At 43.9% G+C, this 13,287-nt stretch overlaps 1 protein-coding gene across 1 annotated transcript in view; it reads right to left on the minus strand.

The window, feature by feature from the left end:
* prss12 (serine protease 12) overlaps positions 1 to 13,287 on the minus strand; it is a 30,852-nt gene that overhangs the window by 12,636 nt on the left and 4,929 nt on the right. Inside the window, exons 3-10 of the mRNA XM_035530300.1 lie at positions 11,109 to 11,287; positions 10,833 to 10,983; positions 8,919 to 9,097; positions 8,692 to 8,833; positions 7,604 to 7,788; positions 4,732 to 4,873; positions 1,119 to 1,321; positions 167 to 245 (exon numbers count right to left, since the gene is read on the minus strand). Coding sequence (XP_035386193.1) covers positions 167 to 245; positions 1,119 to 1,321; positions 4,732 to 4,873; positions 7,604 to 7,788; positions 8,692 to 8,833; positions 8,919 to 9,097; positions 10,833 to 10,983; positions 11,109 to 11,287 — 1,260 coding nt within the window. The remainder of the gene's footprint in view (positions 1 to 166; positions 246 to 1,118; positions 1,322 to 4,731; positions 4,874 to 7,603; positions 7,789 to 8,691; positions 8,834 to 8,918; positions 9,098 to 10,832; positions 10,984 to 11,108; positions 11,288 to 13,287) is intronic.

A 13,287-nucleotide genomic window follows, 5' to 3' on the forward strand; every position in this document is an offset into this window, starting at 1 on the left:
TGTATAATATAAAAAGCCTAAAAATCTGAGTTGCTTCACCCTGTTTCATCTCTTTTGCTCTCTCTGTCTGTCTGTTTGTCTCTCCCCCTCTGTCTGTGTGTCTCTCCCCCTCTGTCTGTATGTCTCTCTTTGGAGTTTTTGTTTAGAAATGTCCTACTCTGCTTACCGTAGAGAGTTTTCTCCTCCAGTGATCCTTTTCCAGCGAGTGTGAGCAGGCCTCTGGCCACACACAGAGCTCATTACCTCTGCAGCACACACACACACACACACACACACACACACACACACACACACACACACACACACACACACACACACAGTGTTTTGGAGACTTATGACTCTTTGTATATGTTTATCTGTGATAGTGCATGTGTGCGTGGGAAAGAAACTCCACACAACTCAAATGCTTGATGAATAAGGAAGCAGATTGAGTGAGCATGACCTATGAACAAAGTGAATGATATCTACACAAAATGACTCTGTGTGTGTGTGTGTGTGTGTGTGTGTGTGTGTGTACGTGTGGGTTAACAGAGAAAGCAGACTGGACTGGCATGTTTCCTTGTTTTATTACACAGATCACTTATATAAACCACAAATGGTGTCCATATGCATGTATGTGTGACTGGGGGAGTAACCACATCCTCAAAACCAGACAAAATATGTACTTTTACACTTCCGTGTGTGTGTGTGTGTGTGTGCATGTGTGCGTGCATGTGTTGAACATTAAGGTAATAATTTCCTTCTGTCTACTACCTAGTTCACAGTTATCAGTCTCCTGTCTATCCTCCTCTATGTTATTCCAGATGGCATATGCAGTAAGGCATGTTCGAATGTGCATAAAAAGTCCAGAAATGTCTGTTTCACATATTCCTGGCTAAGCTTTTTAAACAAACCACTGGTATTGCATTTTCTAGATTTAATGACATTGTAACTGTAATGTCAAAGATGTTTTTAATGTTGACGGATGCATTCATTTGATACATTGAATAGATGGAACCTTTTTCTATGCACACATTCACCTCATTTTCCTCCCCAAACTGTTTGGTAACAAACTTGACCTTTTGTCTCCAGTAACGTCATTAAAGTAGAGAAAGCAAACCCAACACCTCTGATCTTACCTCTGGCACCAGCAGGAACGTCCTCTTGCACGTAGCTGCAAATGACGCCAGCGTCCTCGCTGTGGCGGCAGTTATGGATTCCGAATGGCTGTTTGATGCAGTCAGCCAATGAGCGCTCACCACCTGTGCATTTCACGTTATCAGCATGAATAGGCCCCTCCCCTTCGCCGAAATACGCCATGACGCGGGCCTTGGCGAGACCCCTGTAAAGCGATAAAACAATCAATCAATGAACAACGTGTTCATTACCATTACTACACTTATGGGGAATGATTAACACATTAGGAATTCTTTAAAGAACCATGCCACACCACGTACTACACATACACTTTGTCATTTTTAAAATTTTCTATTTTCTAGTTGTATATTAATATTAACTGTTATGATTTGGATTTTTTTTCGACGTGTCTGAATTGCTGTTGTAAAGCAATCCGGTTTCTGGTTTGAACGTACATCCTGCGTGTCTGTACCTACTGCTTTTCACCGGATTTATTTATTTATACATTTCCGTTTATGCCTTTACGTCATTTTTCTGTCCCTGGAGGTTCTGCGTGCCCTGTCTGTCTGTCGGCTGCTCCGCTTCAGGCGCAATAGTTGTTCATTTGTCACTTTTGAGATGCCGTTCGTTTGTCACTTTTGCGTATCGGTTCATTCAAGCTCCTTTTGTTTCCGCTCCCGTCTGAAGACACTATGCCGATCGCTTGCCAGTCCATCCACCGTTCCTCCAGACTTCTGCAGTCCTGGGCCTCTGGATGTATGGGTGGGACCAGTGATATGGTACCTCCTGCTCCACCATCTGGAGCAAAACGTACCCCACACTTTGCCTCTTTCTAACCTCCCACCAGGACAAACTCAAAGTTGTTACTCATCTGTCGCTCCTTTACAGACGAAGCATCTTTTCTCAATCTCTTAATTGCTCACAGTGATGTCATTAAAGTCCCTCTTACCTTTACTGATGTTCTTCAAAGCTCGCCCTTTTTATCTGTGTCACAACTTTCCTTGCCTGAAGTAAAACCTATCTCTCTGCAATGGCACAGTCTCAGATTTATTTTACCAAGTAGCCCCATTAAAACCAGACTGGTTCCTAACTCCTAAACTTCATTCTAAGTTCTTGAGCACCTGTTCACTGGAGCATCTCAATAACGTTCTCAGGTCATGTGCAACCGAGCTGCTGTTAATACTGCCAGCTCACGTTATAGCCCCCCATCATTATTAGCGTGGGACATAAGCTCAAAATTCCTTTTTTCTACCATTTTCTAACAAATTTGTTCAGCCTCTCCTACTGCTAGTCCTCCCAGATCTCCTGAGCATTGTAAAGTCTTTTTGAGTTTTCAGACAAATGAATAGCATTTCCCCAATGCCACCTCTATACCAACTCTACCTCAGCTTCCTGGCAACTTCTCTCCTCTCTCCTCAAGAAGTGCACTAAATTAAAACTCCTCTTGCTTACATATATAACCTTACATACTTCAGCTCCATCTTACTGAGCTGAGTTTCTTCAACCCCTCATGCCATATCACATGCTAAGGTCATCTGGCACTGGGCTCTCTGCTGTACCACAGTTCAGACTTAGACTCTGCTGAGCGTAGGTCCTGTAGTGTCATGGCCCACAAGCTTTGGATCTCTTTGCCTCTACCTGTTTCACTCTGTCCTTCACGTTCCTCCTTCAGGACCGTTTAAAACATCCTCAACAGTCCGACTCTACTGTCTCATCCCTTCATCCATCGGATGAGTTTTTTTTGTTGATGTTAGCTGTTTTTAAGAGCTCGTAGAGTTGGTCGCGATTTCCTAGGTTACCGCCCTCGTGTTGCCTAGGTTAATGCCCTCTTGTTTTTCTTTTGCTTTTCATTGTATTAGTTCCGACCCCTCGTTTGTTTTTTGCCTCCGTTATTGTTCACACTTGTTTGTTTCCCTCTTCTTAGACTCGTTAGTAAATTTAAACCCTGTGTTGTCACTGGTTATTGGTTATATAGCCTGTGTAGATTGTACTAGCTTCTGTCTGTGCCTGGGCTCGGTGTACCGTGTTGTAGCCTGTTTTCTGTTGTGTTTCTTTTAGTATGCTTGTTCTTTGTTATTGTGTTTTTGCAGTTTGTTGTCATTCATTGTGGGTCTTTTCATCATAGTGCTATCGCTCTGGACCATTCTACTGACTCTGATTTTGGATTTGCCCTTAATAAATCTCACTCTTCTCAGTGTTTGCATCTGCCTCACGATATTATTATATTAAAGTACTGTATACACTGATTTGTAAAGTACTATATAATATATGGCTGTTTGTTGTGTAAATCATCTTCAGTATTTGAATAAAAAACATACACAGACCAAAAACAATGAATGCAAACATATACACACTTGTATGAAACTGTTAAAGATGCATTCCTAATCATTGAGCTCACAGGTGAAGGTCAGTTGTACTGCTGAACTAGAGAAAAAGTTATAAAATAACTGTTAAACTAGAGCATCTGTATGCATACATGCACACACATATTTTGAACAAGGACACACTCCATAAGAGCCTTTAACAATTACACATGGGAGCTCTGAGCTACACACTCTGGCACACAGGCTTGTGGGACATCAGAGATGTGAATCACTTATACTGCCATAACTACTGACCTCTGTGACCCCCTTAGGAGAAATGAGTGTGTGTGTGTGTGTGTGTGTGTGTGTGTGTGTGTGTGTGTGTGTGTGTGTGTGTGTGTGTGTGTGTGTGTGTGTGTGTGTGTATGTGTCGTGTGAACAAGTATATGAAGAAAATCTATTGGTCACACATGGCTGGGTTTCTTTTTCAGTCTTGAGTGTTTATGGATCCGATAAAATCATACTGCAAGCTGTATAAATCTGACAGGCTGTTATAATTTTTGTAATCGGAGGTTAATAATAACACAGCCATGACCCTGTAATCCTTCTCACAAACCTTCGGTTTCTCTCAGGAAGCAGAAAAAGAGAAAAATATGTCTAGCTTTACTGCTGCTAGATCTGTCTGTCCAGGAGAGCAGTGGAAGAATGGTTTTTATATCAGGTTTTTCCTCTGGTCCTAGTCTTTACTTGTCTTCATCACTTTTATTTATCTGTGTGTGGGTGGGTGTAGGTGTGAGCATTCAAGATCTTTCTCAATCTCTCCGTCTTCTTGCTGTCTTACACACACACACACACACACACACACACACAAACAATCATCTGACCACATTAAGCTTTACGACCTAAGGCTAGTTATATCCTCTCTTAAGACTATGCCTAAAGTCCACACAGACACACACGTACAGAGGTATTCCAGATGGACACTGTAAAGGGTGGGGGTGTGTGGGCGTGTATGTAGCGAGAACAGAGATTGTGAAAGTTGCTGAATTCCAAAATTTCTCCTGTGACATGAAATGTAAAAAGTGCTCTTACTGGAACATGAATCATACCTATGGTAACTACATTTAGTGACATACCGAATCGTTCTTTCTCTCTCTCTCTCTCTCATCTCAAAAACTATTCATTTCACAGTGAAATGTGAAAATGTTAGGCTACATCTCCTCATCCTTTCTAATTCCCTGAGATTTAGTCTTTTTTTTAATCAGTGTTTTTGCATGCTAGCATTTCGTTGGAACGTTGTGTGAGCAGTTACCTGTGGCCTAGCTCTCTGCACACCACCTCTGCATCCTGGTCAGTCCAACCATCGTCACAGATGGTCCCCCATTGGCCAGCGACGAAGAGTTCGACCCGCCCCTCCCTCTCGTTCTCCCCGGCCACCAACCGAATGGGCAGACCTGAGACAGTAGTCACACAGACAAGCGTGTTATACGCTCCGTGAAGCAAACTGGGCAGTTGCGTTCAGACATCTCAGGTGTGTACTGTGTAAAAGGATATCAGAATCCACGTTATAATAACGCATAACCATACACGCACCATTACAAGTGTGATGTGTCTGTGTGCATTTGTCTGTGTAACAGTAAAGTATATAGAAAAAAAAAAACAACTACGTCTGTTTAAATGTGTTTTTTAGATGGGTGCCAGGTTTCAGCTGCTCTCTCTCTCTCTCTCTCTCTCTCTCTCTCTCTCTCTCATTGTTCTGCACATGGTCATGCCAGTATTATCACTGAGGTCCAGCTGGTGCGCTGCTATATCGGTAAAGACGACACACACGCACGCATTCACGCAGACACATACAGTGAGAGAAAGACATAGAGAAGGAAACAGACAGAGTAGGGAAAGGGAGAGCCTTTAGGCTAAAACGTCAGCCCACTCAACTGTAGTTTCTCGCTTCTTGCTGCGTGCGTGTGTGCTGCATTATTAGTGTAACCGGGTGATAAAATATGAAGTGTGCGTGAAACATGGGTGTGGTGATAGGTGTTGAGAATGCAAAAGCGTGATGTCGTTATTCCTCGTGGCGTTGAAAGCATGATAGAAGGTGGAAAAATAGACTTGATGGTTGCACTAGAAGTGTTATCGGGGAAGTCATGCTGGATTATGTGTATGTAAAACGGTAATGAACCTCAGTATATGCAAATATTTGTATATATGGTACAACTGAAAATATGACTGATGGAAAAATGTATAGAGTACTTCACATGTGGCGCGTTTCCATTTGGCTGACCACGTTGTAGATTTGTGGGGCACAGAGATTTTACTCGAGTCAGCAAGGGAAAGGATTCCTAGCGCAAAGGGTGTGAACATTTCTCTGTGTGGTAGGGTATAAATGTGTCCAGGAGAGTATAATTATTGTGTGTTTGAAACTCCCACCAGGTTGGCACTGCCGTCCTATTTTCCCGTGTGGGTTTGTGGTAGCATTTTGGCCCGTGTATGCCGATTGTTCTGTGTTAGCATATGGTATCGTGCTACGCTGTGTACTGGGAGAACATAGCTAGGGGGAGTAACAACATAAGTTATGTTATATTCCGTGTTTGGAGTGGATTAGACTATTTAGGACCGTGTCGGACGGAGAGAGGGAGATATTTCGTTGGGTTTTCACAGGTTGGAAGCGAGTACTATAGAGTAGCACCGTGCGCAGGCAGCTGAGTGAGAGCTACCTCAGATGCGAGTGGTAACAGTAGTAGGGTTGTTTTTATTTTATTTACGGGTTCCTGACTTAAGCTCACCAGAGAGGTGAATGCTTAGTTTGCGATGTCCCATGTTTATGAATACCCTGTAATAGACTGACACGATGTTTTCTTTTCTTAAGTTTTCTTAAGATCCCAGTCAGTGGGATCTGTCGTAATAAAGACCCGAAAGTGTTCGTAAGCCGTTGGTGTGGTTTCTTTCCCCGGCGACCACATTAGCATTACACACACGCGTTGTCCAGGCACCTTGGCCAGCCGCTTGGCTTCTCTCCTAAAGCCAGAGAAAAGCCAGCCATTGTTTCTCACAAGCCTTCCGAGCCTGAATTCCGCCTGGGGAACCAATATAGTTGGGATTCTGCCTGTGGTATGGAGAATTCCGCCCATGTTGGCAACCCCTCTGAGTGACCGTTTGACACGGCTTTCAAGCGTGTTCTCAACAGCTACTTGGCCACTGAAAAACAAAACATTATTTTGTCCCAAAGGGCATCCTGTAGAAGTGTGCTTAATGCGGGTCTTTATGAGCCTGTCAGCACTGGGGAAGGGGCTCTTTGTGTGTGTGTGTGTGTGTGTGTGTGTGTGTGTGTGTGTGTGAATTCTAAAACTGAAATGGATCTTTAGTCAGACGTGTACTGGAAAATACGCTGTGAGGGCTCCGTGTATGTCAAAATACTGTAGGCAAATGGGGTGTGTGTGTGTAAAAGCCTCTCTCTCTCTCTCTCGCTCTCTCTCTTTGTCAGTCACACTTTAACAGGACTGGTCTTCATAATTGTCTCTCTCCCTCACACACAAATGCACAGTCTAGTTTGCATCTCAAGAATGCACTTATTATCCAACACACTTTGCTTTCCCAGTGTAGTTTGACTACCAGATTCAGGTAAAACTATCAGCTCTTCATGCAGCACATAGGCCTGACAGCAGCCAGAGCTGTTTAAAAGCACGACTCACTCCATAGTGAATGGGCTTACCATTAAGAGCGGGAGGCTTCGAGCCCTTGTTACATAAAGAAAATTTAAGGTGCATGATTTGTGCACAAAAGAAAGATCTAGGAGAGGAAAAAATAGCCAGTTGTCCCAGTTCATCACATGAACTCTGTGATCTTATAATCTGTCTGATGGAGTTTCTCTCCTCTCTCGCTCCCTCTTTCTTTCTCATGTGAAGCATTCAGTGTGTGTGTGAGAGAGAAAGAGAGAGAGAGAGAGAGACTGCATCTCCATAGCAGCTCAGCAACAAGTGCCCGGCTGTGTGTGTAAGGGATCATGCGGAGAAGCTGTTCCCATGTAAAGGCCTGTGTGGAGCTGGAGTGCATTATAAACCCAGCAGAAACTCCAACACGCCCAAATGCGGTTTGTAGAAATCTGGGAATGTGGCCAAAGAGACCAAAGTAAGTTGTGTGTGTGTGTGTGTGTGTGTGTGTGTGTGTCCTCCTACTGGTAGACACACCAGGTCTGGTGCGTTGGGGGCTGCAGGCGATTGCCACGTCCTCGGCGTGTGTGCAGGCGTGTCGGATCCACCCCTGCCTGGCGCAGTGTGTGAGGGCCGGTTCCTTCCCTGAGCACCTCACCGCGTCCAGCAGTGTCGGCCCTGCCCCTGTACCGAAAGGTTCTGCCCTCAGGCTCCTCCCTGACCTGCACCACCACATCAGCACACCAGTCCACCTTCTATCCATATTTCAACTTTCTGTATCAAGCAACACGACAGTGGTAGCTCAGGTGTTAAGGTACTTGCATTGTAATTAGAAGGTTACTGGTTCAAGCCCCAACACGGCCAAATTGACCCTTAACTCTCAAGTGGTACTTGGGCATAATTTAGATGAAAGTGTCAGCTAAATGTAAGCAGTGAATTATGATTAAACTGTCTTCTCAGTCCAGTCCTGGGGAACCCTAAATCAAAAAATCTTTAACAGACTGTCCTAAATCTTCAGCAGAGTATGGCTCCAGCTCAAATATAACATGTCTGATCAACACAGACATCAGGCTTGTTTGGCTTAATGCAGCACTTAACGGACTGCCTGCTTCAGTATGGTGCATATCTGTTACTTTATTTATTTCTTTTTTAAAAGATGACAATCTCACAGGATTGATCTATATATATATATTTGTAAAAAATGTTTCAGAGCCATCACCCACAGGTTTACTTCACCTTCCTGCGTGAGAGACGGCTTGGTGGTGACAGATGTATTCGCATTGGCTAGAATCTCTGCCGACAAACATGTCCCCACAAACTACAGTCAGTACATCACGCAGGCTGATTAAATGTTTCGCGCCTGGGGGATATGCTCACATGTATATCATGACCTACGTTTACACATCTGGTACCAAATTGTGTCGGACTGCAAATCTTATGGTTGACCACTGTTTTCACTTATCATACGGGCACGGATCGGCAATCTGTGCAGCAGAAAATTACTGCGGCCAGACTGCAGCAGTTAACTAGATGTAAGAATGAGTAAATATCTCTAACTCGCGCAATCAAGCCCTAAACCAGTATGTGTGTGCATGTGTCTGTGTCTGTGTGTGTGCGCATATTACCTGTAGCCCAGCTGTCTACACACAACTTGTGTGTTTGTGTCTGTCCAGCCTTTGTCACACACACTGCCCCATTGGCCCCTGTAGTGGACCTCTAGTCTTCCCTCGGAGCCTCTAGATCCGCCCACCAGTCGCACCGAGCCATCTGATCCAGAACACGGAGAGAGCAGTATTTTGTGTGTGTGTGTGTGTGTGTGTGTGTGTGTGTGTGTGTGTGTGTGCGCGTGTACCTATAAGGGGAATGCAGGACACCCCAGCATCCTCCGTGTGGGCGCAGTTGTGTTGGCCCCAGCCGTGTTTGGGACACTGCTCTATCGAGAGCTCATTCCCAGTACAGCCCACCTCGTCCAGGAGCACATGGCCCACTCCAGGACCAAAATATGCCCCTACCCAGGCTTTAGCTGTGCCACTACACACACACACACACACACACACACACACACACACACACACACACACACAGAAAGCAATGAACAAGTACTTCAAGCTGGATCCCCTATCCAGTGCTGATGCATTGCAGATGCAGAATTATGGACACTGAATTCAAAAAGCAGACAGTCGCCGTCGCTAATGACACCCACCTCCACACCCACACCCACACACACGTGCCCCAAACGTCAGGGAGGTTTCAATGAGCCACGCCTGCAGAACGTGAGCATTTTAGGCTTCTCACACAGACACAAACACACACACACACACACACAGGGATGGCGACCCATCGTTTGGAGCATGCCTGCATTCATCTCATTAGTCAGAATTAAGACTGAGATACGCTGAAACAATAGAGTTTTTTCATACAGTAACCACACACACACACACACTCTCTCTCTCTCTCTCTCTCTCTCTCTCTCTCTCTCTCCTGATTCGCTTCTTCTCTCAGTCTCTCACTCCAGTCCTCCTTCTCTGTCCCACTCTCCACCACCCTCTTTTCCTTTCCTCAGTGCTCTCTCTCTCTCTCTCTCTCTCTCTCTCTCTCTCTCCCTTGCTGTCACTTTTAGGGCGAAATCCAGTGACATTTGCATGCACACACAAACAACACTTAGGTATACACATGCACTTATTGTACACCCAAACTTGCACATGCACACATTATTTACATACAGATAACTTACACTGTGTGTGTATGTGCAAGTGTAAGTTAACATACGCATATTAAGTAGTATGCACAGTTGTTTCCTATGAATGTATATATGCAGGTGTGTGCACACAAGTGTTTCATTGTGTTTTCCCTCAAACGTCCTTGCATGGAAAAATCCCAATTATTCTCGCTTTCTCTTTTAATCTCTTTCTCCTAACACACATGCAGTGCCTTGAATAAGTATTCCCTTTAATCTTTTACTTAATTGGAATTACATGTCATGAATCTATACTAAATAGTCCACAATACTGAAGTATAAGAATAGTCAATATAGTTTGCAAAATTAATCACACATTATAAATGTGATTGCATAAGTATTCAGACCCATTGCTGGGAAAACACCTAAATCAGTCACCGTCTGAAGTCCACTGATGATTTGAATAGAGTCCACATGTGTGCACTTAAACTGTCATATGACCTTTGTATAAACACACATTGTCCTAGAAGGTACAAGAGCTTGAAAACATATCTGCAAGGAGACCAAGGAGCTATCAAACCAAGTCCAGCACAAAATTATAGAAAAGCATTGATCAAAGTGTATTTATGAAAAAATATCCCCAAAATACGATGGTGCACCATTAAATCTTATTAATGAATAGAACAAATAAAAGCACATGGCACGGCCAAAGCTCTGCCTGGACAAGGTGTCTAAGGAGGGCAATAATCAGAGAAACTGAAGTTATTCTGAAGGAGCTGGATAAGACCTGCAGCTGAGATGGGAAAAGCTGTGCACGTGACAACTATTTCCTCAGACATTCCACAAAGCTGGGCTTTATGGAAGTGTGGCAAGAAGAAACACTTGGAAGGGGGGGCCAAGTGTTTTGCAATTCACCAAGGATCTCCAGCCTTTCTGGCAGAGGAGTCCGGATCTAGATGTACAGAGCTGATTGATACGTACCCGAAAAGACTTACAGGTTTAATTGCAGCAAAAGGTGGTGCAATCAGTTATTGGTGTGTGTGTGTGTGTGTGTGTGTGTGTGTGTGTGTGTGTGTGTGTGTGTGTTACCCCAGTCCCAGCTGTCTGCAGACCACCTCTGCATCGCTGTCGTCCCACTGGTCATCACACACGGTGCCCCACTGTCCCGCATGATACACTTCTACACGGCCTTCGTATGGTGTAGCCCCACCAGTAAGACGCACGGGTACGAACGCTGCAGCTACACACACACAAACACACACACACACTTGTATTCACACATCAGAAATAATAAATGTGAGCATTTGGTGTGCACATGTGTGTGTGTGTGTGTGTGTGTGTGTGTGTGTGTGTGTGTGTGCATACCCTCCACTGGCGTGCAGGTGACAGCAGCAGCCTGCCTGTTGGCACACTCGCCTCCGTTCCAAACTGTGCGAGGGCACTGCAGCAAGTCCCCTTCCTCCCCACTGCACCCTACTGTACTCCAGTGCACTACCGACAACGGGAGCCTCAAGAGGGCGCTCACGCGCGCTCGGGCCTTATAACTGGGAAGCAGACAGTAGAATATGGGGGAAAGGGCGTTAGAAGCCAGAACAAAACAGATCAGAATGGAAAGGCACAAAAGAGGGAGCAGGAGTGGAAGGTCATATTTCACTCTTGACGACGGATGCTCCGTTTTCTGTGTATTTGTTATCCGTTGCGCTGTACTTCTTGCAGTGAGGACGAATCCCCTCTGCTTTTTCAGACTACAACTAATGCTGCTTGACTTGTCATGATGTTACAGTTGTGCAGTCATACCGTCACGCTTACCAAAGATTCAGAACATGTATGCGAATTTGAACAGGACTCCCGATAAACCGTTAAGCGTCAGGAACTTATGCCAGCTCCGCCACACTGATACAGGTGAGTGGATGTGAGGTTAGAGTTTAACACGTGGGATTGGGCGGTGGGAGGTAGCTGTTATGCAATGAGCTCATATGTTATCACTGGTCATGTACTTCATATTGTTAATATGCGTACTTCTTTTGTGTTGCACCATGGTCCTGGAGGAGCGTTATGACAATAAAAAGCCTCTTGATCTCTTGAAGCCCAGAATTTCTCCATACACATTTACATTTAGTTTTTCTAGAGTTTTACATAAATTTATTTATTTATTTATTCTATAAATAATAAATAAAATATTGCTTTTAAAATAAATAAAATATATTATTTGCTTTCCACAAGGGGCATATGTGCCAACTCCACCCAGGTCCTGGCTGGCCTCAGAATCGTGAGACCTCTACAAACAGTTATCCAGTGTACCAAGGTGACTGATCCTGGAAGCTATTTCAAGTCATCTCATTAATCACCACAGGTGGCGGGTGGGAAATGGTATGCCTACTGCTTGCAAAAACTGTCCTTGGTCTTCCCTACATTTATTTCCAAAGTACTTCACTGATGCCAGGTGTGGACAGCAGAGGTGTGCTTTAAATATTGTACCTCACCAAGAGTTTCATGCTCATGTTGTAGTCCAAGCAAAGCAAAGCATTATCATCCTTATATTTTAAAAGATAAAAATCTGGTTCACAAATGTGAAAAGCGTTTGTATAAATAGACAACAACACGGGATAAAACACAACCTCGAAGGGCACGGCTGCCTACTCTGACATCTTCCATTAATAACTACCCTTTGAGGGTGATTTGTGAGAAATTCTTCAGTCCCTAGAATGACCCAAAAATCAACCAGATGCTGCAAAAGAATATGCATCTTAATAATGATAAGAGCAGAGTTCAAATCTTAATCTAATCTAATTAATCTTCTAATTAAGAAGGAACAAGGGAAAAAATTATCAACATGATAAAAATAATTAAATAAGATAATGGCATAATGGACTACTATCCAGTCAACTATTAGCTACTATGCAGTTTTAATTAGATGGTATGACATCGCTGCATCATTTTAGTGAAACATACAGGTCAGTCCTTGATGAACCCCATGATCTTTATAGTTAATTGTGTCATGATGTAATATTTATCTTGAAATCAATAACCTCATCCTTTTACTTCGTCTTGTGCGTGTGTTTTGGGCAGATTGGTGTTTCTGAATGAGGGTGTAAAACCCAGAAATGGGAAAGCATTAACTGTGTGTGAGAGAGTGAGTAAGACTTACCAGTCTCAACATTTAAAATTAATGAAGCCAATAAATATGACTGGAAGAGCTGAATTAATTATTTACAAAGAACAAATTATTTATACCCTCTTAAGGTCAATAAATGAAAGGTTGTGTGTGTGTGTGTGTGAGCGAGCAAGCGGGTGTACATACATCATGTCATGTTATTAATGTCATGTCAGTGAAGCAATGCCTTCTCTCTGGCGCTCACGTGTGTGTGTGTGTGTGTGTGTGTGTGTGTGTGTGTGTGTGTGTGTGTGTGTGTGTGTGTGTGTGTGTGTGTGTGTGTGTGTGTGTGTGAGCCAGGGGACATCAGACATCTCACTGCTCACGTCCTTGAGACGTGGTAAGTTGACCTTCGACCTTTTGAGAGACAGCGTGACATGACAGGGTCAA

This window comes from Electrophorus electricus, chromosome 9 (assembly GCF_013358815.1).
Source record: "Electrophorus electricus isolate fEleEle1 chromosome 9, fEleEle1.pri, whole genome shotgun sequence".
In the NCBI taxonomy this organism is placed as follows: domain Eukaryota; kingdom Metazoa; phylum Chordata; class Actinopteri; order Gymnotiformes; family Gymnotidae; genus Electrophorus; species Electrophorus electricus.